The sequence below is a fragment of the Selaginella moellendorffii genome, unplaced genomic scaffold (assembly GCF_000143415.4).
Source record: "Selaginella moellendorffii unplaced genomic scaffold, v1.0 SELMOscaffold_5, whole genome shotgun sequence".
Classification (NCBI taxonomy): Eukaryota; Viridiplantae; Streptophyta; class Lycopodiopsida; order Selaginellales; family Selaginellaceae; genus Selaginella; species Selaginella moellendorffii.
This window is the reverse complement of record NW_003314266.1, coordinates 2,526,931-2,548,800: the sequence shown is the minus strand read 5'-3', so window position 1 is coordinate 2,548,800 and position 21,870 is coordinate 2,526,931. Positions and strand designations below refer to the sequence as shown.

General features: G+C 43.5%; 5 protein-coding genes and 1 non-coding gene across 13 annotated transcripts; 1 reads left to right on the top strand and 5 right to left on the bottom strand.

Moving 5' to 3' along the window:
• Positions 1 to 8,747: 8,747 nt before the first annotated feature.
• Positions 8,748 to 11,807, bottom strand: LOC9660455 (linoleate 9S-lipoxygenase). The gene is made up of 9 exons (XM_002964863.2): positions 11,612 to 11,807; positions 11,271 to 11,557; positions 10,981 to 11,215; positions 10,580 to 10,909; positions 10,436 to 10,521; positions 10,283 to 10,390; positions 9,936 to 10,219; positions 9,614 to 9,877; positions 8,748 to 9,551 (listed from the first exon to the last, which is right to left on the bottom strand). The coding sequence occupies exons 1-9, from the start codon at positions 11,790 to 11,792 to the stop codon at positions 8,798 to 8,800; spliced, it is 2,529 nt and encodes an 842-aa protein (XP_002964909.1). The 5' UTR covers positions 11,793 to 11,807; the 3' UTR covers positions 8,748 to 8,797.
• Positions 11,808 to 12,035: 228 nt separating this feature from the next.
• Positions 12,036 to 14,268, top strand: LOC9659065 (amino-acid permease BAT1 homolog). Its single transcript, XM_002965203.2, has 9 exons — positions 12,036 to 12,075; positions 12,121 to 12,293; positions 12,344 to 12,604; positions 12,656 to 12,674; positions 12,735 to 12,954; positions 13,009 to 13,190; positions 13,246 to 13,535; positions 13,589 to 13,718; positions 13,783 to 14,268. The coding sequence occupies exons 2-9, from the start codon at positions 12,208 to 12,210 to the stop codon at positions 14,158 to 14,160; spliced, it is 1,566 nt and encodes a 521-aa protein (XP_002965249.1). The 5' UTR covers positions 12,036 to 12,075; positions 12,121 to 12,207; the 3' UTR covers positions 14,161 to 14,268.
• A 1,139-nt stretch (positions 14,269 to 15,407) lies between these two features.
• Positions 15,408 to 18,674, bottom strand: LOC9659064 (probable cadmium/zinc-transporting ATPase HMA1, chloroplastic). The gene is made up of 13 exons (XM_024669768.1): positions 18,075 to 18,674; positions 17,865 to 18,015; positions 17,629 to 17,816; positions 17,422 to 17,568; positions 17,175 to 17,370; positions 17,005 to 17,117; positions 16,719 to 16,948; positions 16,548 to 16,653; positions 16,353 to 16,499; positions 16,088 to 16,304; positions 15,832 to 16,031; positions 15,697 to 15,783; positions 15,408 to 15,638 (listed from the first exon to the last, which is right to left on the bottom strand). The coding sequence occupies exons 1-13, from the start codon at positions 18,609 to 18,611 to the stop codon at positions 15,480 to 15,482; spliced, it is 2,478 nt and encodes an 825-aa protein (XP_024525536.1). The 5' UTR covers positions 18,612 to 18,674; the 3' UTR covers positions 15,408 to 15,479.
• A 21-nt stretch (positions 18,675 to 18,695) lies between these two features.
• On the bottom strand, positions 18,696 to 19,455 carry LOC9659063 (RNA polymerase II transcriptional coactivator KELP). 3 transcript variants are annotated; one of them, XM_024669771.1, is made up of 4 exons: positions 19,260 to 19,455; positions 19,143 to 19,160; positions 18,983 to 19,088; positions 18,700 to 18,921 (listed from the first exon to the last, which is right to left on the bottom strand). In XM_024669771.1, exons 1-4 carry the CDS (start codon positions 19,452 to 19,454, stop codon positions 18,839 to 18,841), a joined length of 402 nt encoding a protein of 133 aa, XP_024525539.1. In that variant the 5' UTR covers position 19,455; the 3' UTR covers positions 18,700 to 18,838. The 3 variants fall into 3 exon arrangements, with proteins under 3 accessions (XP_024525537.1, XP_024525539.1, XP_024525538.1); XM_024669769.1 differs by having other exon boundaries at positions 18,696 to 18,921; positions 18,983 to 19,081; positions 19,143 to 19,455; XM_024669770.1 differs by having other exon boundaries at positions 19,143 to 19,455.
• Positions 19,456 to 19,508: 53 nt separating this feature from the next.
• Positions 19,509 to 19,581, bottom strand: TRNAF-GAA. Its single transcript has one exon. It is a non-coding gene; the product is annotated as a tRNA-Phe (tRNA).
• A 17-nt stretch (positions 19,582 to 19,598) lies between these two features.
• Positions 19,599 to 21,038, bottom strand: LOC9660454 (serine/arginine-rich splicing factor RS41). 6 transcript variants are annotated; one of them, XM_024669905.1, is made up of 6 exons: positions 20,939 to 21,038; positions 20,734 to 20,861; positions 20,390 to 20,502; positions 20,081 to 20,340; positions 19,858 to 20,016; positions 19,599 to 19,791 (listed from the first exon to the last, which is right to left on the bottom strand). In XM_024669905.1, the coding sequence occupies exons 2-6, from the start codon at positions 20,849 to 20,851 to the stop codon at positions 19,719 to 19,721; spliced, it is 723 nt and encodes a 240-aa protein (XP_024525673.1). In that variant the 5' UTR covers positions 20,852 to 20,861; positions 20,939 to 21,038; the 3' UTR covers positions 19,599 to 19,718. The 6 variants fall into 6 exon arrangements, with proteins under 6 accessions (XP_024525673.1, XP_024525674.1, XP_002964906.2 ...); XM_024669906.1 differs by having other exon boundaries at positions 19,599 to 19,788; XM_002964860.2 differs by having other exon boundaries at positions 20,081 to 20,319.
• Positions 21,039 to 21,870: the final 832 nt, after the last annotated feature.

Sequence of the window (21,870 nt, the reverse complement as noted above, 5' to 3'; positions counted from 1 at the left end):
GAACGTTGCCAGAGCATTGCATAACCCGAACGGCATGACAAGGAACTCATAAGATCCGTACCAAGTCTTAAAGGCTGTCTTCTCCACATCCTGATCCGCCACCCGTATCTGATGATACCCGGACCGCAAATCAAGTCGCGTAAAATACTTAGCCTTTAAGAGTTGGTCAAACAGGTCATCAATGCGAGGGAAAATATAACTATTTTTAACCGTGATCTTGTTGAGTGCCCGATAGTCAATACACATCCTCATGGTTCCATCTTTTTTCATAATAAAAAGGACCGGCGCTCCATAAGGTGATTTGCTTGGTTGGATATGACCTTTGTCAAGAAGCTCCATGAGTTGCTTCTTGAGTTCAGCCATCTCCTTAATGTTCAACCGATATAGAGCTTTCGTAGGTGGTTTAAAACCCGGAATAACCTCAATCCGATGATCAACCTCATGGCTAGGAGGTAGCTCTGGCGGCAAATCCTTCGGAAAGATATCATAATTCCTCGCCAATAACTCCAATATCCTCTTTGGTATAGGATCAACCCCATCGCCGATTCGAACTGAGTCACCAACACCCTCAGCTTCCATCACTTGAACCCAAAAGGTCTGACATCCCCTCTTAGCTGCTTTTTGAGCGGCCCTCGTAGTCAGGAACTTTGCATCCCAATCCTTTGAGGAACGCTTTTGCAACTAAAAGGATACATCAGGATGTCCTTCTGACTTCAATGTGATACGACTTTGTCCAGCACGATAAATCCCTTTTATATACTTCTTGAAGAAATCTATACCAAACACCATCTAAAAATCTGGTATCTTCAACACTATCAAGTCCACTCTTTCTTTCCACTTAGATATCTTTATTGGAACATCACTCACAAACTTTCTGGCTACTTGCCCACCTTCTGCAAACTGGAAGTGCATAGGTGATATTTGCTCAGCATTCAATCCTAACAACTTAACTAAGTCTTCGGATATCACGCTGGGCGTAGCTCCCATGTCAATCATCACTCGGATTCGGTGTCCATGAACAAAGCCTACCAAATACATCAACAAATCAGTGTTTGCATTGACTGCAAGAAAAGCTTGAGGAAAGCAACGAAAGTTACTCATCTCTTCTTCTTCATAGTCTGCATTGACCAACTCATCAACCCCTTCAACTTCACCACCACTGTCTTCCCTCATGACATTAACGCGAGACCTTGTCTTATGCTTGTTGGGACATTCTGAGGACATATGTCCCGACTCTCCACAATGGAAGCAATGACCCACACTACCTGTTCCGCTAGGAGCAGGTTTTGCAGAGTGCTGTTGCTTGTACCCACCAAGAGGAGGAACAGAGGGCCTAGGACCAGAAGAAGCTGCTGGTGGTCTCCAACCACCACCACCTTTATTAACCATAGCTTGTGAGCCCCCAAGGTGGTACCTACTTTCCACCCTTTGTTTCTAATCACCTTGCTTATTCCCAGAATTCCTATTCTTATCTGAGTTACCAACATGCGGTTGCTGATATTGTTCCATGAACGAGTGACTAAAGGCAACTTGTTGCGCTGCCTCCTTACACTCCAGGTATGTCTTCGGCTTAAACTTCAAAATCTCATTGCGAGAAAATGAACTTAAACCCTCCAGAAAATAACTCCAAGCATCTTCGTCACTCATATTTGCAATCATAATGCGCTTTTGAGCAAACACATTAACGTAATGCATAAGGTCCCCTTGCTGCTTTAACCGTCGCAGCTCCGCGCGAAGTCTTAGACCAAGATCATCTAGCAAGTATTCCTTACGGATACGAGACCTCATCTTGGTCCAACTTCTAGTCTGCCCTTTTTCAGCACACACCTGGTGCCATCAAGTTTTGGCATGATCGGTAAGAAAGGATTGCGCGCACGCAACTTTCGTATGATCATCTACGTCTGCCGCTATGAAATAATTTTCCATATCGTAGGCCCAGTCTTCCAAAACCTGATAGTCCTGCATGCCTCTGAAATTGGGTGGTTTCAGAGGCTTGAACTTTGAAACTCGTGCAACCGGGGGTGGCTGCAGAACTTCATCGTCCTCAGAACTTGAGGAGGAGTTCGGTTGCTTAGGCTTAGCTGGTTTAGCTGCCTCAACTTCTTTCTTCCTCTTCTTGTTCTCCTTCTTCAATTTGCGATTCTCCCTTCGCAAATTCTCGATCTCGACTTCCTGAGCCGTACGCTGCAGCGTCGCAACATCTGGCTCTTCCTCTTCTGACTCAGCCTTAGCCTCTTCCACAACATCTCTAGCAGGAGTTTCCTCCTCTCGATTAGCCCGTCTAGAGGTTTCAGCATCATCAACACGGTTCCTCTTCACCATCCTGCTAGCTGCATGCATGCCTCTATCAGTAATTGAACATGCATACAACATTCTTACCGAATGGTGCTATCCAACTAATCCTACACAAGTCGCTTCGGATCTACTAGAAAAGTCTCTGCGTATACAACTTGAGTCAGAAAATCCGACAAAAGTTGGATAGGAATCACTAAGACAATTCCTTTGATACCAAATGTAACGCACCTGAATTTGGAGCCGAACTCCAAGCCCGTTGCACTACGAACGAGGGTCCAGTACAATCCCACGAGCACCAGCTCCTCGTATCTAACACCTGCACGCAAAATGGTGTCAGACGGAGTCTGGCACAATTTTGGCATACCGGTGGCCTAACACGAGGAGGAGGGTACTCCACCGTCTAGAGCAGCATGGAGCTTGGGCTTAGACCAAAGCTGAATGCAGAACAAGGAGCGACATAGCCCAGCGGGAACCAAACTAATGTCTCAAGTGGTCGGATATGCATTCCAACCACTATCCCTACTATACATGTGGAACCCCCCATTAGCCCCCCCCCCCCCCCCCCCCCCCCTCGAGGAACACACGCTTTGGGCTTTCACCCCAAGCCACCCTTAGTACCAGGAGTTAGTCTCTGGGACAAGTTCGAAACTTACTAAATATGGAATAGCCTTAGATTGCGAATTTGGACATGGGATGAACACCATTGTGTTCAGGCCGACCTCTGCATTCTGTAGACATGCCAAATGAGTGAATTTAGACACTTTCCATAAATAGCACTTAGGACCGAAATGAGACTAACACAAAGGGTGTGATAGCGAAGGTGTTTGGCAGACATGGTAAGCTATCATCTGGCGATATTAAGGGACTAGTCTCAATACGCGAGGGTTCTTGCCAAGCCAGTGCAAGACAGAGCAAAAGAGAATTCAAAAGCCGGGCCAAGTATGTTTGGCCAAATAGACACTTAGGAATTCCGTCCTTATGCTCATCCGGCTAAGTACAGATGCTAAGTCCAGTTTACTAACACTTGGATAAGAGGGGCCAATAAAGGGAACCAGCAATACCGACCTTTTGCCGTCGTGGTAATAAGGAAAGAGTGCCCGTAAAGACTGGTCGACAAGTATCTTTCAATACCCAAAGTCACATTCACAACACTTACTTAAGGAAGATTGCATGATAATATCCTAATATTCAACTCTACAATGGAGGAACATAAAATATATATGCAAAGAGTTATATATGGATAATAAACTTTATTTGAAGTTATTTAAATACAAGTTTTTCTTAGAGATTGGATATCTTAAACATTTGATTTCAGTGTATGATGTGTGGCTTGATCCTGAAAAAATCCAAGTTATGAGTGACTAACATTTACCTTTGATAATACATAATCTCCATAGTTTTTTTTAATATGATTGGAGTTTTTTTTTATGATTTATGAAGGATTTCTTAGAGATAATTACTCTTCTGACTGATCTTCTCTATAATATGTTGAAACATGCTGTTATTTATGCTTGGGGTGACATTTTAGCAATCGAAGCAATATTATATCTTTACTCTCATATTGAAGATTTTTTATCATAAAAAGCTTTTTATGGTTGAAAGTAAAACTTGCAATAAAAGTGAAGTAAAAAATGTTTAAAAAAAAGCACAACTTTGGCTTTTTTTTATGGAAACAAAGGGTGGTAGGTACTTGTGAATGGATGTGAATACCACTAAATAGATGGTTCTAGATGACACTTCTAAGAGTGCTTTTAGGATTTAGCTCACAAGCAAACCCCCTTTCCATAAGTACTTTTATAGTAAGACTCTCCTTAAAAGTTTTTTGCTGGTTTGAATTCTAAGTTGGATGGCAATACAACTTTGATCTTCAAAATCACAAAATAATAACAAAATTAAGGGACTAACTTAAATTATAGGCAAGTAAGAAGTTATCTTCTCAACGTGTTGCATTGTTGCAAACAACATTCTATTCAAAGTAATGTAGTTTCTAGCATCATACTAGAATAATATCTTAATATCTAAAGCATTGAATGATCATGTCCTTGTAAAGAACACATTAAATCTTTATTTATAAAGGATTTGTCCAATAAATATATCCTACTATTTGCAAAATTAAAGTCTCTAGAATCTAGAAAACAATCGCCATTCAAGAGAATAAAAATCATGACCATTGATCGTGATTATTTATTTTTAGAGTTTTACAGCTAAGGTTTGAGTAAAGAACATTTCAATTATACAATGCACTTCAAGATGCTTTTCAATCAGATTACTAAACACTTTTCAAAACACTAAAAATCCAAGATATATTTTAGGCTTTTCCTCAATCTCTTTAACTACTACTTTTCATCTATTACTCCCAACTTATTAGTAATTTATAGTTTACAACTTGTGATCATTTTCTTTTGTGAGATGAGAGATTGGCAAAGGAGAGGTTGGTTCGTGCATAAATTAATATTTCCTCATCTTTTTTCTTTTATTAGAAGTTTTTTTTCTTGATTTTTGGTTTTTTTTTTCTGAACAATAAGAGGGATGGAGATATTGATTTTTGTGTGAAACAACATCTTCTAACATTCTATTTTTTATGTTTTTTCATTCTTTTATCTATATTTACCTCATTATTTTTTTTTTCCTTGTTGAAGGGGTTTCACATGTGAACTAACATTTCCCTAACTTCATTTTTCTTAGAGGCAAGCTGTCTTGGTTTTTTTTCTTACTGCTAGGGGTGAGGTTTTTATAATTTAGAAAATAGGGAGAGACAAAAACATAAGTTCTTGTGAAATCATCATCTTAAAAAATATTATGATATTTTTTTCTTGATTTTAAGAATTTGATAACAATTTTCTTGTAAAAAATGAAGGGTGAAAGATGTCAATTCTTGCCCAAATTGACCTCTTCTATGTTATTGTAGTTTTTTTTTTTTCCTTCTCGGTCTTAAGAATTTTTGTTTTCTGAATTTTAGAGAGGTAGAATAAGATTGGCAAACCAACTTTTCTCAGTGACTTTCATTATTTTTCTTTGCATTTCTTGTAGTTTACAATCTATTTTACACTTTTTTATTTACAAACTTTTCTTGTGAGAGCATATATAAATTAAGTTTGACCAAGAAGGGACTTAAACTTATAATGCCATAAGTAAATTTTGCTTTATAAGTTAGATATTTTAATTTTTTATTTTTTATTTTAGAGGAAGTGTCAAGGCGAGCCTCAATAGTTCTAGTCTCTAGGAAAAAGCAACCTTAATTGAGTGGAGATTGATCTTAAGTAACCAATGAAGTTGCTACTAGTCATACTGAAGAAGGCCATAAAGAGCATAATAATAAGGTGGATGCTAAGGTAAAAGCTTATGTTAGTCTTGATGCTACTGTTATTGAGGCTGTATTTATTGGTGGCGAGGTATTTACTAATACTAGTGGTGGTGGGGAAGTTGTGTCTATTAGGATTGATTGTAGCGCATCTTATCTCTCTCCCCTTAAATTAATTGGAAAAAGGGGCAATTGCTTGATGAGAGAGCCCTTAGTAGCTATTTTATCCCCATTTATCTCCCAAGGTTCTAAGAATCCACGATGACAGTATATCCAAATCTCATCTCATAATCACATGCATTACACTGATGCTCATGAGGTTATAGTGGTATTGGGGGAATTGCCCTTTTAGCTTTTGAAGCTACTCATGGCGGGATTGTTAGGATTTTATCCCTTACACCCTAAGCTAATTGGCTAAAGGGGTAATCATTTGATTATGAGGCCCTTTTTTTATCTTATTATCCTGATCTAATACCTAACAATCCTTCCCTCACTAGGGAATGATCGTCCGTGATCATATTTAGGCCACCATCCAGTCACTATGGTCCTTCTCTTAAGGTCTACCAAACTTTGGTTCTCCCTCTAGATCCACTACGTTCCTCTAGATCCACCATGTTGAATATTCTTGTAGAATATTCTTACCCCACTTGTTACCATGAGAATTGAATTAGGCTTTAATACCAATGTTATGATTCAGTGCAAAAAGACAGAGAACCTTCTTAGATTATACTATGCCTCCTCTTAAGGTTCCTCACCACCCAACCACCTTTGAGCTACCTCAAAAGCTCCACTGTGCTACCACTCCATTATGAGCCCTAGGGTAGGTTAAGTTTTTTACCTTAACATGTTTTAATATACCCTTGAGCCTCCTTTTGACCGATGTTGACTATGTGGTCAAAGCTGGTGCCTAACAAGGGTAGATATGCTGACTACAAAGGTTGTTAGTAGTGTGGTAGCTGCATTATTGCAAAAGTTACTAGTGGCATGGTAGACACCATCTTGAATGATTGTATATGGGACACAATCATCCAAACTTAAGAATAGATGGTTAGTAAAATGTTATAAGAAATAGTGTGAAATGGCACTTTGTGCTAGTTGGTTTAAAGCCATTGGATGTACCCAACTTATGACCCTAACATAACTATTTACATATCCTTTTTAGAGGTCAGTTTAAGAGTATGGTTGATATCTTCATCATTTCACTAGCCAGATAGAGCTAATGACTATTGAATTTATTTAAATGGAGGAAAAGACAACAAATGTAAACCTAGCTGTATTAGAGAGACAATACACTCGACTTTACTAGTTTCGCTAATAGATATCAAATAAACTAAAATGGGATCTCGCAAAGTGGCAATTGAGGGACATATGCAAAGGCTTCTTTTAATACAAGACTAAACTCAGATGAGGAGTAGCTTGTACCCCAGTGCAATCCACATTTATCAAGTGAGAGTACAACATATTCACTCCCAGAACTACTTACAATGTGTGAATAAAATCTAGAAAGGTCACTAATCTACCAAGACCCAATACTTTATGTGGCCCACCCAGTAGGAGTGTCTCCTCTCACTCTTGGCAATCCACCTCTTAGACACAACTTGCACACTGTGGAGCAATGAAGACACAATGCCATATCCTATGGAATGTTCAGTAGCATAAGATGTGTGGGAAGGCTTCATGGTAATTCTCAAACAATCCTCTCAAGATGGTGCAATTATAATCTATAAATCAACATTTTGGGTTGCTTCATCCAAGGAAAGATAAAACACTTGGATGCTTAGAAATGGAGACTTAGTGAGAATCCACACTTTGATCAGCTCAACTAAATAAGCACACACATCATGCATCTGTACCAAAAGTTATTTGATGTCTTTAGAGGATGTACTTTTGTGGAGATTTGAAAGGCTCGCTGTGCTAGGATGTTCGATAACAAAAACCCCTCAGCTCAAGCAACAATCTCAAAAGTTTGGTCTCAATTGATTATCTCATTAGCATCCTAACTTGACACACTTATAAAGAGAGGAGATGAAGGAAAGATTACCAAGGAACAAACTTTATAGCCCTTCTTTAGCATGAAAATGAGGCTAGTGAAGATGAATGGACATTGAAACCACCACTACAGCTTTGGCAGCACTTGTCTAACAATAAAATGTGTATTTCCCTAAGTCCATTGAAAACTTCAACCACTTGGGCTATAATGGATATTGACTTACCTCCCCACCCATATATAATAATGCTCTTTTCTGGTTTCAATCATATAGAAACTAGACACTATAGTTTTATAAAGGCTAAATAAGAGTGATAGTAAAGAAAAAGTATTTGTAATGATCTTCAACATTCTTTACTAATCTCAAATAATGATGAAGGCATATAAATTTATTGTTCAATACACATTTCAATAACATAAAAACCCTGTTGACAAAGATGACAACACCAATTGGAAGGGATTAACCATATAGCATCAAGGAGAAGGCTTCTAGGCAGCAATAGTGTCACTATTACCAAACAGTGTACACTCTTTAGTTCACCACATCATGGGATTCAAGACTGTTTAAGGGCTTTTTATATTTTTGAGAAATAAATGCCAATTTCACAACTGACTCAAGTCCTTCACATTAATAGGCACAATCACATAGGAAAGACAAGGTTGGGGATCATTGATAAGATCTAGAATTCACAACCACTAAGGATTGGGAGCATGCATTCATAGAGTAAATGGTGTGGATTTAAACTACACATAACTAAACTCTCATTCCATTGATCCTTCCCTTTGTCACTAGCCCCCATACTCTTTCCCAATTTCAAGCATGTTGAAATGGTATTTTAGAGGTTAAATATAAAAATTCCCATTCTTAGCTCAATAAGGTCTTCTTTCCCACTGATTTTTCCAAGTTCATTCCCTTGGTTGTGGTTTCACTAGATAGTAAATAGGGACATTAGGAATCTAATTAATCTATTCATACATGTCACTAATTAGATGATGAGGCATTTAACTACCTTAAAAGAATCATAATCACTCTTGCCAATTTACCTACAATTGATTGAATTTATTCACTTTGACACATTATTTTATTCTAAGATTAATATATTTATTAATTATAAATATATTTAAAACAATATATACTCAATATTTCGGTTAAACGCTCCACTATATCCGAATAATCTTATTATTGACCTTTCCTCTTCTTTAGGGTTCATAGCTCAGATGGAAATGCTGTTGGGCACGCCTTTGCCAGTGATCCCTTTCTCCGATGCCGGCGAGAGCAGCGTGTATGCGACATGCACGGGCCCCAATCTGTTCTTGAGCGATGGATCGGCGTTGCGGCGCGCCACGATGCCCTCCACATTCTTCATCGCGGCGGTGAAATTCTGGAAGGCGGCCTTGGCCTTGGGATTATCCGTCCAGTTCGCGATGGCACGCTGCCCCAGGTACTCCTCGTCCGACGCGTGAGTGGATAGGATCTCGAGCGTGAGCATGACGAGGATCGCTTCCAGCTTCCTCGAGACCGACTCGAGGAAGAATTTCTCAGGGTTTGCCAGCAGCTTCTTGTGTTCGTCCGAGTTCTCAGCCGGGATTGCCTTGTGAGTGGCGGTGGGATGGTTGGGCATGTAGCCAGCGTATGCATACTGGCCAAAGTTCACGGCTGCGTGATGGGCCGACGCTACCCAGATTATAGTGGTGAGCGCTAGAGCCAGGTTTTTCTTGCTGTCCAGCTTGATCCACCATGGCTCGTCCTTCTTGTCTGCATGGCCTTTCTTGATTACTTCGTTCCACCAGGCCTGGAGCTCTGCATCGCTTGCTACTGCTTCGTCGTCGTTGTAGCAAGCGTCGAGATAACTGGACGTCCATTTTTCCAGAGCGTCCCAGATTTCGAGACCATCTGCGGCATATGGATAGTCCTCGATCGCAAGCTTGAGTCCGTGCTTTGCTGTGGAGTCTGGGACAGCCATCCCTCTGGAACCGAGTTTTAATGAGTGGTGTCAGTGCCAGCATTTGTTTTGTTTTGTTTGTGTTACCTTTTGATGAGATCTGCTGGTAGGCCTTGCTCGTCGAATCTCCAGCCTTTGTAAACCACGGCGCTCATCTCCATGCAGTATTTTCCTGGAGTGAAAGTTAGCTCGATGATTCCAGCTGCATTGATGAGGCTTTGCCGCGCTTGCGAGTTGATTGACATGGTGTGCTTGAAGTGTGGCTGCAGAAACGGGTTTAGAGGATGAAGCTTGCTCAGCTGCCTGTGGGTCGCGATGATGAACGGCTCGATGCAAGCATGTGTCCTTAGCCTTCACAACAGATACGAGAGGTTTGTTTGTTTGTTTCTTCTCTAAATGTTTGGCTTACCAGTGACTGACAAGCTGGTGATATCCAGAATCGTTCGTGGCGGCGTGTGCTTTCGCGAGCTCCCAGAGCCAATCGGTTGTTCCAGCTGCCGGTGGGACGAAGACTCTCTGAGAATACGGTGTGCTGAGCTCGATGGCTACAGGCCGGAGAGTTCCATCCGACTTCAAAAACAGGAGAACTCGGGATGCGTAAGCGTAAGAAGATCTCTGGGAGTTGATCTTGTCAAGGTAAGGCATGAACTCATCGTGATAACTGAGAATAAACAGTTTCTTGTCACTCACTGCCTGCATTTGCATTTGCGTGGTTAGAGAGTCAACTTAGAACTCGTACGTAAGAAAAAAACGAACCTGTTGTACGGTTGAGCCTTCTAGCTGACTGCCAATGTGTTCCTCGGTGATAGCTGACTTTGATGGTCCGTATTTTTCAGGATCCAGAGTGCTCATGGGTGGAAATTCCTGAACTCAAGAGTTGGCTAATGGCTGTGAGTATCATGAACTTACCTTTAGACATTGAATCATCATAGGATTCACTCCACACAGCATTTGTCTTGCAAATTCTTCGTCCGTCATCCATCCCTTCTCATTCACTGTAGTTGCCTGATGTTAGATGCATTGTTTTTCGAGTTTGCATTTGAAGAGCATTACCTTTTAAGATTTGCGGAAGTGGGTACTTCATGTAGCTGGTGTTCCCGGTGTCTGCGGTGAACTCGTTGAAGAACTCGAGTGGCGTTTGCATCCCCCTTACTGGTGAGGTGACAAGCTCGGATATATCAAATCCATGGTCATACAGGTCCTTTATCTCCTTGAGCGAATCAAACGTCTGGTCAAACGTGATGATGCTTTCCAGAGCTGGAAGGACGCTGTGAGTCAGTGCCTTGAGACCGTCGGCCAGGAAGTCACTGTTCTTCACGGAGCCAAATCGTTCGTCGCTTGGTATGTAGAATTTATTTAGCGGGGTCAACGTGAGAGTTTCAACTGTTGCACAGCAAACATCATTAATTAGTGTCTTTCTTTCTTTCTTTCTTTCTTTTTTTTCTTATTCAGACCTCCGTTGATGTTAATTCGACCGGTGCGACACCTGCGGGGATAAGGAAGATCGGTCGATCCGCCCAATGTTGGTCTTTTCATGTTGAGGAGTGGATTTCCCAGATCGTTGTAAGTATCGTAGTCGTAAATCCGATCCCAGTCTTGTCTAATTCCCGTTCCGTCTCCTTGCAGGGCTTTCAAGTCACTCTTTCGAGCATTTGTCAGGCCCGTCGGTGTCTCGTTTGGCAGGTAGAGCTGAAAGAATTCGTAAGGATACAACAGTCAGAGATCTTTACCACGCAGAGCCTACCTGGTTACTGAAGAACAGACGGTCAGTTTTGTAGAGGTTCGAATTGTAAACCCAGGAATAGCAAGGGAACTCAACGATCTTCCCCCCTCCAGGCATCTCGACAGTCAAAGAGACAAGGTAAAATTCACTTGGATGACTATTCGTGATGCTAAATGCTCCAGGCAGTCCGAAATCCGGGTCCACTGAAAACTTCACAGTGTATTTGACATCGTCCGTAGCAAATAATCCTCCAGAAAACAACCACTTCTCAAGGTTTGCGGGATTGCTCTTCTTTCCTGTCTTGGCACCTGTACAATACTCAAAGGTGAGGATGTTCTTGGCAGCGACAAACATTTACTTACTGATCAATTGCAGTGTCACTCCAAGACCAAGGAGATCTGCGGTATCGTCCACCACCGAAGCTCCAACGTTGGTGACATCGAGGACATTAGTTTTCCGGACGAGGACAGCGCCTTTGTAGACGATCTTAGACGAGCCTTTATCCTGGAACAAGGCTCCAGCTATGCCTCCGAGAAGCGCCATACTAGAAGAGCAAGATGCAAGACTATACAAAAGCAGGAAAGCAAGTTGTAAGCTAATGTTTTCCTCGACTGCAAGGGGTTGCAGATTTATACGCAGCTTGAGGCGTACACGTGAAGAAGGTGGGACTGATTAGTATCATGTGATTGAGGTTACAGGCAGATTTTTCTTTCTCACGGAGGAATCAAATCGGTACAGCTCATGCAAGGTGACGCGAGGATCAGTGACCTGACCGATCCGACTTTGGTAGCTATGAAGTCACTGTTTCGGACCATAAAGGAGTGAGGTACGTTCTAATCAATTCGACTCCTAATAATACTAAGCTCAATAGTACACAGAAGGGACCGGAAAGAGTCGCTTTCTCGAAAGCCGTGCGGTGCCCGTTGGGGTTTTTTTCTTGCCCCGGAACGCTGTTCCTATGTCCGCCGAAGAACCTCTGATGGATTCCGGTCAAAAGCGCTTGGCGGAGCTCGGCTACAAGCAGGAACTCAAGCGCTCACTCTCGTAAGTACATAAAGAAAAGAACCGGTTTGTACTGATTCCTTCGGTTTCAGGGTTGTCTCGAATTTTGCGTTCTCCTTTGCCGTGGTTTCGATCTTGACAGGGATTACAACGCTCTACAGCACAGGCTTGAGTTATGGGGGACCGATCTCCATGGTATACGGCTGGCTCGTTGTTGGCTTCTTCACGACGATTGTAGCTCTTTCGATGGCAGAGATATGCTCTGCGTTCCCAACCTCTGGAGGACTCTACTTCTGGAGCTTCAGTTTAGCTGGCGAGAACTGGGGTCCGTTTGCAGCATGGATCACTGGCTGGTAAGCTCTTTCGTTTACTTTCACGTGTCGCTCATTCTCCTTTCTTTCCAGGTTCAACATTGTTGGTCAGGTATGTCTTTCTGGCTCTCGTTTTTCTTCTCTTCCAGCGTGCTGAAAGTTTCAAATTCAGTGGGCCGTGACGACAAGCATAGACTTTTCTCTAGCCACTCTCCTTCAAGTGATGGTACTCCTGGGCACAGGTGGTGCAAATGGGGGTGGTTATTATGCCTCCAAGTACGTCGTAATAGGATTCCATGCAGGCATTTTGTTTCTTCACGGGCTTGTAAATAGCCTGCCAATTCATATCCTCTCTTTTTTCGGTACCTTTGCCGCGTTCTGGAACTTGATTGGTAAGGGACAAGCGTTATTCTTCCGTTCTCTTTTTAAACGCCATTCTTTTGCAGGGGTTTTTGTGCTGATGATATTGATCCCTGTTTTAGCTCCTCAGACACAGAGACCTGAGTTTGTTTTCAAGTATTTCAACACAGTGAACAACGAAGGTATTCACAGCTATCCGTATATTTTTCTTCTTGGAATTTTGATGAGCCAATACACACTTACTGGATACGATGCCTCTGCTCATATGGTAACTTTTTTTAGGCTTTCTGGTTTGTAATTCTCCTCACCATCATCCCATGCAGTCCGAGGAGACGAGATCATCAGACAAAAACGGTGCATTTGGAATTATAAGTGCCGTCGTCATATCCGTCATCGTTGGGTGGGGTTACATTCTTGGAATCACTTTCGCGATCAGCGACATCGGGTTCTTGCTCGATCCAAACAACGACGCCAAAGGTTATGCCGTAGCCCAACTCTTTTACACCATTTTCAAGGATAAATATGGCACTGGAACCGGAGGCATAGTATGCCTTGGAATTGTTGCCGTGGCCATTTTTTTCTGTGGCATGAGTTCTGTAACTAGCAACTCAAGGTACAAAGTTCTTTCTCTTTCTTTTTCTCTTTCCAAACTCTCGTTCATTGCAGGATGGCCTATGCTTTCTCAAGGGATGGCGCCATGCCGCTCTCTAGCTTCTGGCACACTGTGACTTCGCGTGAAGTTCCCTTGAATGCGGTCTGGCTTTCCGTCGTGATTGCGTTTTGCATGGCTCTTCCGGTGAGTATCCTCTACTATTTCTCGTTGCTCGACTCACCAACATGGTTTTTGATATTTTTTCCAGTACTTGGGAAGCAGCGTTGCGTTTCAAGCTATGGTATCAATTGCAACTATCGGCCTTTACATTGCATACGCCCTCCCGATATTTTTCCGCGTTACCATCGCGGCCAAGAGCTTCATTCCAGGGCCATTTAACCTGGGGCCTTTTGGATTTGTTCTGGGATGGGTGTCAGTTTTATGGGTGGCGACAATCACGGTCTTGTTCTGCTTGCCAGTGGCTTACCCGGTCACAGAGACATCGCTCAACTATGCACCAGTCGCCGTGGGGGGTGTTTTGATCCTGGTGGCGACGAGCTGGCTCGTTTACGCTCGGCATTGGTTCAGAGGGCCTGTAGCGAACATACAAACCGAGTCAAAGGAGGGTGGAAATGGATCGGTTTGATGGTCTAGCTATCAAATCATTTTTGGACTTGGAATCTGCAGTGATGTAGTAGTTTCTGGCTTCTAGGAATGAACCAAAATGGTATAGAAAGTTCTTCTCTCTTTGATATAGTGCCAAGGCTAAAGAAAAGTATATGTCCACAAAGTACTAGGACAATGATTTGTTCGTTATTTTACACTCGTTTTCGAATAGAGAATCTATTACAGAAATTCTTATTAGCGGCATTTCCTCTTCCTTTCTCCAATGTCGGACCCTCACGGGCCCAATCTATTCATGACCGATGGGTCGGCCGCCACAATGCTCTCCACATTCTTCATCGCGGCGCTGAAATCTGCGAAGTCGGCCTTCTGTCCAGCTTGATCCACCACAAAGACGACGCAGAAGTGACAAATCTCCAGACATCTCCAGGCCTGAGGCAATCAAGAAAGGCCATGCAGATGAGAAGGACGAGCCATAGCAAGCGTCGCGCCAGAATCTAAATTAAAATATCCTATAGAGAATAAGCTGCATTTCCGCTTCTCAGATGGAAATGCGAGCCCTTCCTGGCTGTATTCATATATTTTGGTAGGTCGGTGAAACAGAGGGCGGGGACAGAAGGCGTGGTGGTACAAGACCTGGAGGAGCTCAGCAAACAAATATCTCATGAGATCATCAAAACAGCTTATTGTAATCCGTCGGTCTCATGCTTCTTGGAACAGTTAATGAATGAATGAATATGCAGCCTGAAAGTCCTTTTTAACTATAGTGGAAATCAGAACAGCTAACTAGGAAGTTCACGGAATTACTATTGGTCTAAATTTTTGTAGCTGTGATCACTTCTCCAGACCGTGAAAGCTGTTCTGGGCAAGGCAATGGTGCAATAAAGACTAATCTCAAAAGTCGACAATGCAAGTAGCAGAAGCAACAAAGCGGGGATTTTCCATGCTGTTCCTATGGTGGAAGTCTAATTGATCACATTTTTTCGTGTCACCGAGTTTAAGGTGGTCTTACCCGAAAGACAAAAACATGTATTATTATTATTGCGGCTCGAAGGCCATTCAACCTCGCTCGGGCCTTTGGAATGGGTGTTAGTTCTTGTTTTGTTTGCCAGTGGCTTTTATACGCTCAACTATGGACCAGGAAGTTGGTGGTGACGGAAACCGAGACAAAGGAGGAAGAAAATGGATCGGTTTGATCAAATTTTCTTTTGACTTCTTGTAGTAGTTCTTGTTTTGTAGGAATGATAGTAGTTCTTGTAGTGCCACGGCTAGAGGAACGTTTATTTTAGATTAGATCCATGGCATTTAGATGCTTAGTTACTTGCTGATCTTCTCACCTTATTAGATTACATGTGCTGCTTCTTTCCTCGTTCTATCACCTATCAAGCCTTGAATGAAACTTACCATATCTCTTCTCCATTGTGACGACCACAAAGGCTCATTCAAGGCACGAACCGAGTTGACGCAAACGAGTAAAGTCCCACCTTCGTGAAGTAGAACCTGCAATAGACTTCGTGTGTTAGCACACAGGTAATCTTAAAAGTTTAGTAGTATTCACCGTTATCCACAGTGGAAGCAGCCCTCCCACAGAAGACAATGCGGCCACTACAATCGATGCCATCGCCAGGATGACATTTTGTTTCACCTGTGAATGTTCGGAGTTTTAAAAAGGACAAGATAGGACACAACATACCAGAGAAGTCGTTTGCCGGGCTTTGGAGATCACAAATGGAACTCCGTCGATTGCATCTTTGAGCAGCAGTACGTCTGCCACTGCCACAGCAGTTGCGCTTGCAAAGCGAGCCAAAACGATACCCACGGTGGCGGCTGCCAGTGCCGGAGCATCGTTCACGCCGTCTCCCACCATTATCAAACCTCCCAGATTACCTTCATCTAACAAAGGAGACAGAGGTGAGACGAGATGCAAGTTGGTAACTTTGAGCAGGCACCTCTTTGTCGCGCAAGCTTTTTGACATGGAGAAGCTTATCCTCGGGCCGAAGATCCGAGTGTACCTCTTCAATGCCTACAGCGTTTGCCACTCGCTGGGCACTGGCAGGATGATCACCGGTTAGCATCAGAAGCTTGAGTCCTGCTTCTTCCTTCAACGATCGCAGAACTTCTGCCGTTCCAGCACGAATCTTGTCTTCAAAGTGAAACAATGTAACCTGTCTAAAAACTGGTTACTAAGATGAAGGTAAAAACAAATGACGTACTTTCTCATCGATTGAGAGGACCGCGTGCACCAAGTCATTTCCATGGATCGACAGTCTCGCTGCCTCCCTGACCTTCTGGGAGCTAGACATGCTTGGAAAGGAAGAAGCAATGTAGTCCAACGAGCCTATCAAGGCTTTGTGGCCGGACTACACACGGAAGTTTCAGAAGAAAGGAAAATAAGTTCCAACTAGTACCTTGCGATTTGCAATTGTGGCAAACAATCCTTGTCCAGGCAAGGACTCAAAAGTATCAATCACAATGGACGGTAGCTCTTTCCCTTCACTATGCTCCACAACGGCTCTATAAAAGATAAACGCAGTCAGCCACATTCCAAACTCCAAACAAAAACCACATATACTGTTTACCGAGCAATTGGATGTGTCGCTCCACGCTCCATCGCGGCTGCTACAGCAAGGGCCTCCACCTCGCAACTTGGATTACAGCAATTGGCCTTCCCTGCACCAAGGTGGCCATGGATAGGCTCAATGGCCTTGCACTCAAGTTCGCCGGTTGTAAGGGTGCCAGTCTTATCAAACGCGACAGTGTCACAGGCTGCAAGAGCATCAAATACTTCGCCACCCTTGAGTAGAATGCCCTGTCAAAGCACATTAGAGAAATGAATCAAAGAAACAGGAAAACGATATATCTCACCTTACTAGCGCAAGAACTTATTGCAGTCGCATAAGCCAGAGGTGCCACCGCCAAGGCGCAAGGAGATGCTGCAACCATGAGGCCGAGTCCTCTATACAGTGATCCCCGCACGCCTGTCAGCACGATCTATAAGCATGACTCAAAAATACCACGGGAGATTACTGACCAACCTGAAGTGCTGAGGAAAGGCCACTTGAAAACAAATGGTCCCAAAGCAGCTACGGTCACGGACATTGCTACGACCGCTTTACTGTACTTTTCGCCAAATTCGTCAAGCCACCTTTGCAGTCTCGGCTTGTTTGCTTGTGCCTCTTCAGTCAACTTCATGATCCTTGCAAGTGTAGATTCTTCCCAAGTTTTGGTAGCCTGTAAACCCGCGGTCAAGTTGAAAGAGACTATAAAGATATACTAACAAACCTTCACGATTAGCATTCCATCGAGATTCCGAGCTCCTCCCGGAATGGTATCTCCCACTCGCTTGTCTAAGGGATGTGCTTCTCCGGTGAGATGCTCGACTGTCACAGTTGATCTCCCTTGCCATACTTGGCAATCAACAGGCACTCCCTGTTGCAAACGAAAGAAACGCTACAATCAAGCATGTCTGGTAGAAACATCTCAATATACCTCACCCGCTTTCACGAGCAGTAAAGCCCCGACTTCGACCTTGGACACATCTACTTCGACGTAAGGCACGGTCGTACTCAGATGCGAGTGCGATGAAACCTCGCGATCCAAGACCAGAGCAAACTCGGGATTGCTTTTCTTCAGGGCCTTCACGTCGCCCAGAGCCCGGTTTGTGAAGTACTCCTCGGCTGCAAAAGCACGAACTCGTAGGAAAAGAAATATTTTCAAACAAATACCTTGGTGCGATAGACTAAACATCGCCAGAAGCAAAGCACCCTCAAGAGCATTTCCCATGAAAACCGAACCAAATGCCGCGAGCGCCATGAGGACATGAATGTTTACTTTGCCACCAGCAACATCCATGCAAGCATCCAACACTGCTGGAACCTGAAAAAAGACTCAATAAATAATCACGAGAACACTCTGGAAGAACACTTGTCACTTACCCCTGTGAGCGAAAAAGCAACAATGGCGAGACCGGTTTGGAGGCCTCTAGCTCGTGGTAGTAGCCGAGGCGAAAAAATCGCCAAGAACACAAGACCAATCGAGACACAGCACAATTGGAGGCTGTCACGCCAGGAATTCGCGACAGCAGCAATGCCAGTGGCATCGGCAACCGTGATGAGCGCTCGCTGGACGAAATTCCAGTCGCGGCTGTCCTGCGTCGAATGGCAATGCCCGTGCTCGTGCTCGTGCTCGTGATGGTGATGGTGAGAATGCGAATGATCGCCGTGATCTTGGCTGTGGCCAAAGCATACTGTGTAGCAGCATCTGCGACGACGAATGGATCTCGTGCTCTTCACCTCCCAGACAATCGCTTTCCACACGGCACCACGAAATCTCAGCTGCAAGGCCCGGCATTGCGATCGCCTGTGGATCGCACAGCCCCTGGACGACGATCCAAAAGACGTCTTGCAAGCTGTGACGCCGGCATTGGCGCGCCAAGCATTCATCGCCGCAGCTGATGCCGCCGCTGCCGCCATGGAATCCCTGCTAGCCTACCCGCGCTGCAGCAGGAGAATCCAGCTGCTCCTCCTGGCGCCCATAGCTCTTTGGAAATCCCTAAATTTTTATCAACCCTAAGAACATTAATTGAAAATTTCCAATGTGTCGACACACAAGCACGACAATGTCGACACGCTAGAAATCGCCAATGGTCAAACTTACAAGCTCTCCAACCTTACAAAACGCTTGCGCGATTTTTCTCGATTCACTGCAGTGATTCGATGGCTTGTCTAATCGCCGGGAGCTCTTTCTTGAGAGCCTCCCACTGATCGATCGTAAGGCTAATTCCTGCTAAGAAAAAAGAACAAAGATTAGAGAAACTATGAGAATTTGATCTCCAGTAACGCACCTTTGCTGGACGGTAGCGTTTTCCCATCCTTCTCATAGTACTCGCGGATCGAAACGAGCGCTTTGCCTCTGAAATTCTGGACGCTAACGTTCCTCTTGCCTGATAGCTGCAAGAGATTATCAGCAAACAAAAAGAACGCTTTGGTCGATCGATCAATCACCTGGCAAATGATCTCGTCCTCCCCTTCCGCTAGCATAGCTTTGGAGGATTCTTGGGAGCCAGCATTCTCATCTCCTTTCTCTTCTTCTTCTTCTTCTTCTCCTCTCTTGCTCTTGTCCTGCCTAGCACTTACAAATTCCTGGATGAGCTGCTTGACAAATCCCTTGAACCACGGCGCGGATACCTCCACGCCCGCTCGCTCCGCCGCCTTCTTCCTCACCATCCCTTCCGTCACCACGTCCATGTCCTCCTCGCTCAAAATCTCCTTCACGGCGACGCGCACGGCCTCCTTCTCTGCGTCCTCGCTAGCCATCGCCAAAGAGCTAAAACCCTAAAACGTATGACACTTAGGTTTAAATTTAAAAAATGCGGTGGGCGTGGATCGAACACACGACCTTCAGATCTTCAGTCTGACGCTCTCCCATATGAGCTACCCCCGCTTATCCCATAATACATATTAACTTTGCTAAACAGAATTAATAGAGTTTTTAAGAACAGTTACAAGATAGAATATTAGCTATACATTGTAAAAAGAACCAAGCAAACAAATCCAGCGTTTCTGCGTCGTTGAAAACTTTTAATGGCGGCTTCCAGAGTATGGGCGATAATCTGGCGACCGGCTCCTATAGCGTCTTACTGGGGAGCGACTGCTACAGAAAGTCACAAGAAAGGAAAATAAGCCCAAAGACTAGAAACGAAGAAAAGCTTGATCTAACCTGCGATGGCGGCTATAGGGAGATCGTGGACGACCACCCCCATAGTCGGGACTGCCGCGTGATCTATGGCGAGGGCTTGGACTGCGTCGACCCCTTCCAGGAGGATCACCATTTTCTCTCGCAGCGTACTCGACACTGATCACCCTGTCCACGACTTTGCTGAGGAAGCAAAGAGGAAAGAGCTATGAGAGATCCAAAGCAGCGAAACGCGAAGTGAGAGTACCTCAGGTGAGTGGATTCCAGAGCCTTGGTTGCCTCCTCCTGCGACTCGTACTGGACGAATGCGAAGTTCTTCCGGATTTGCACCCGGACGAGCTTGCCATACGGCTCAAAGTGCCGCTCCAAGTCGCGCGTTCTGGTGTTGATGGGGTCGAAGTTGACGACGAACAGCGTCTTGGTTGGCCTCTGCTTGGTGATGCTTCTTCGGGCGTCTTCTCTTCTTTTGATGGCACTGTCACCTTGCTGCAAACGAATCGATTCGGACTTGGGTGAAGAAACGCACAGGAAAAACAAGGAAGCTTCAATGCCATACCTTAGCCCACTCCACACGGAGAGGCCGTCGCTGGCGGCCAAACTCGACGTTGTCCAGGTCCTGAATGGCGTCTTCGGCATCTCGTTCGTCCTCCATGTAAACAAAGGCGAAGCCTGGTGTCCGAGATGAAACGGAAGAAAATAATGATGCCAACGTAGTCAGTACCGTTGTCAGGCAAGATCATCACGAAATGTTGAGAGCAGTGCGTAGTTTTTTTTATGATGTTTTTCCTATGATGAATGACGCGGACGAAGAACTCAGCCAAGAACAACATGAAGAACACTCAAGAGACTGCAGTGCACTGAACCAGTGTGTGTGTGTGTTTGTTAAAATCCACAGCCTACCTGTTTTCATGTCCACTCTATCGACTTTGCCAAATTTCGCAAACATCCGCTCTATCTCCGACTGCCGGGCATCATACTCGAAGTTCCCACAAAAGACCGGTCTCATGGCAGAAGACATTGGAAAAACCCTGCCAGGAGAAAGCACAGCGAGCGCCATGGATTAAAACCCTACAGGCATAGATCTTGTGCACTGCGCACTACTTACGGGCGATGGCGTCCCCCGGGCGACCGGATCTGGAGCTGGAGTGATCGACCTGATTGAGAGCGGCGAAGCCCAACCTAGGAACGCCTTAAGAGAAGGTTTTACCAGCATATAAAGAATATTCGTTACAGCATATGCACCAATCATTTTGCTCAAACCAACTTATTTAGTTTGTTTTAAATTATTTAATTAATTTAAAGCTAGATTTAAAAGATTATTGACACAAAATGGTTTATTGTTATTTTTTTTAACTAAGCTCACCTTATTTACAAACAAGGTCTTCAAATGTTGCTAATAAAAAATTTAAATAGTTTATAATAGATTTATTGTAAGGTACAACCTTCCTCTGGAGTAAAAACTCATATCTATCCATATCTTTTCCATATATTGCAATTATGGGTCCATTTATTCCCCAACAATTCATTAATAAACAATTCATAATCTTGTCTACCATTTTTTAACTAAGCTCACCTTATTTACAAACAAGGTCTTCAAATGTTGCTAATAAAAAATTTAAATAGTTTATAATAGATTTATTGTAAGGTACAACCTTCCTCTGGAGTAAAAACTCATATCTATCCATATCTTTTCCATATATTGCAATTATGGGTCCATTTATTCCCCAACAATTCATTAATAAACAATTCATAATCTTGTCTACCATATAGCACAATATGAAAAACAAGTGTCATGTTGCTCTCATTAGGCAAAACAATCCACAAAGATCAATTCCATATTTACAAAAACTTTAGAATGATAAAGCATCAAAGACTAGTCTAATTGAGATTTAATTTTTATTAGGAACACATGGCATTACCACACTCTTTAAGTCTTATATAACATTTATATATATTAAAAAGGTTCTTATAAGAATGTTTATATTCAAAATTCCATTTTCATATATGGTTTTAAAGGTTGAGAGAGACATTCACTGG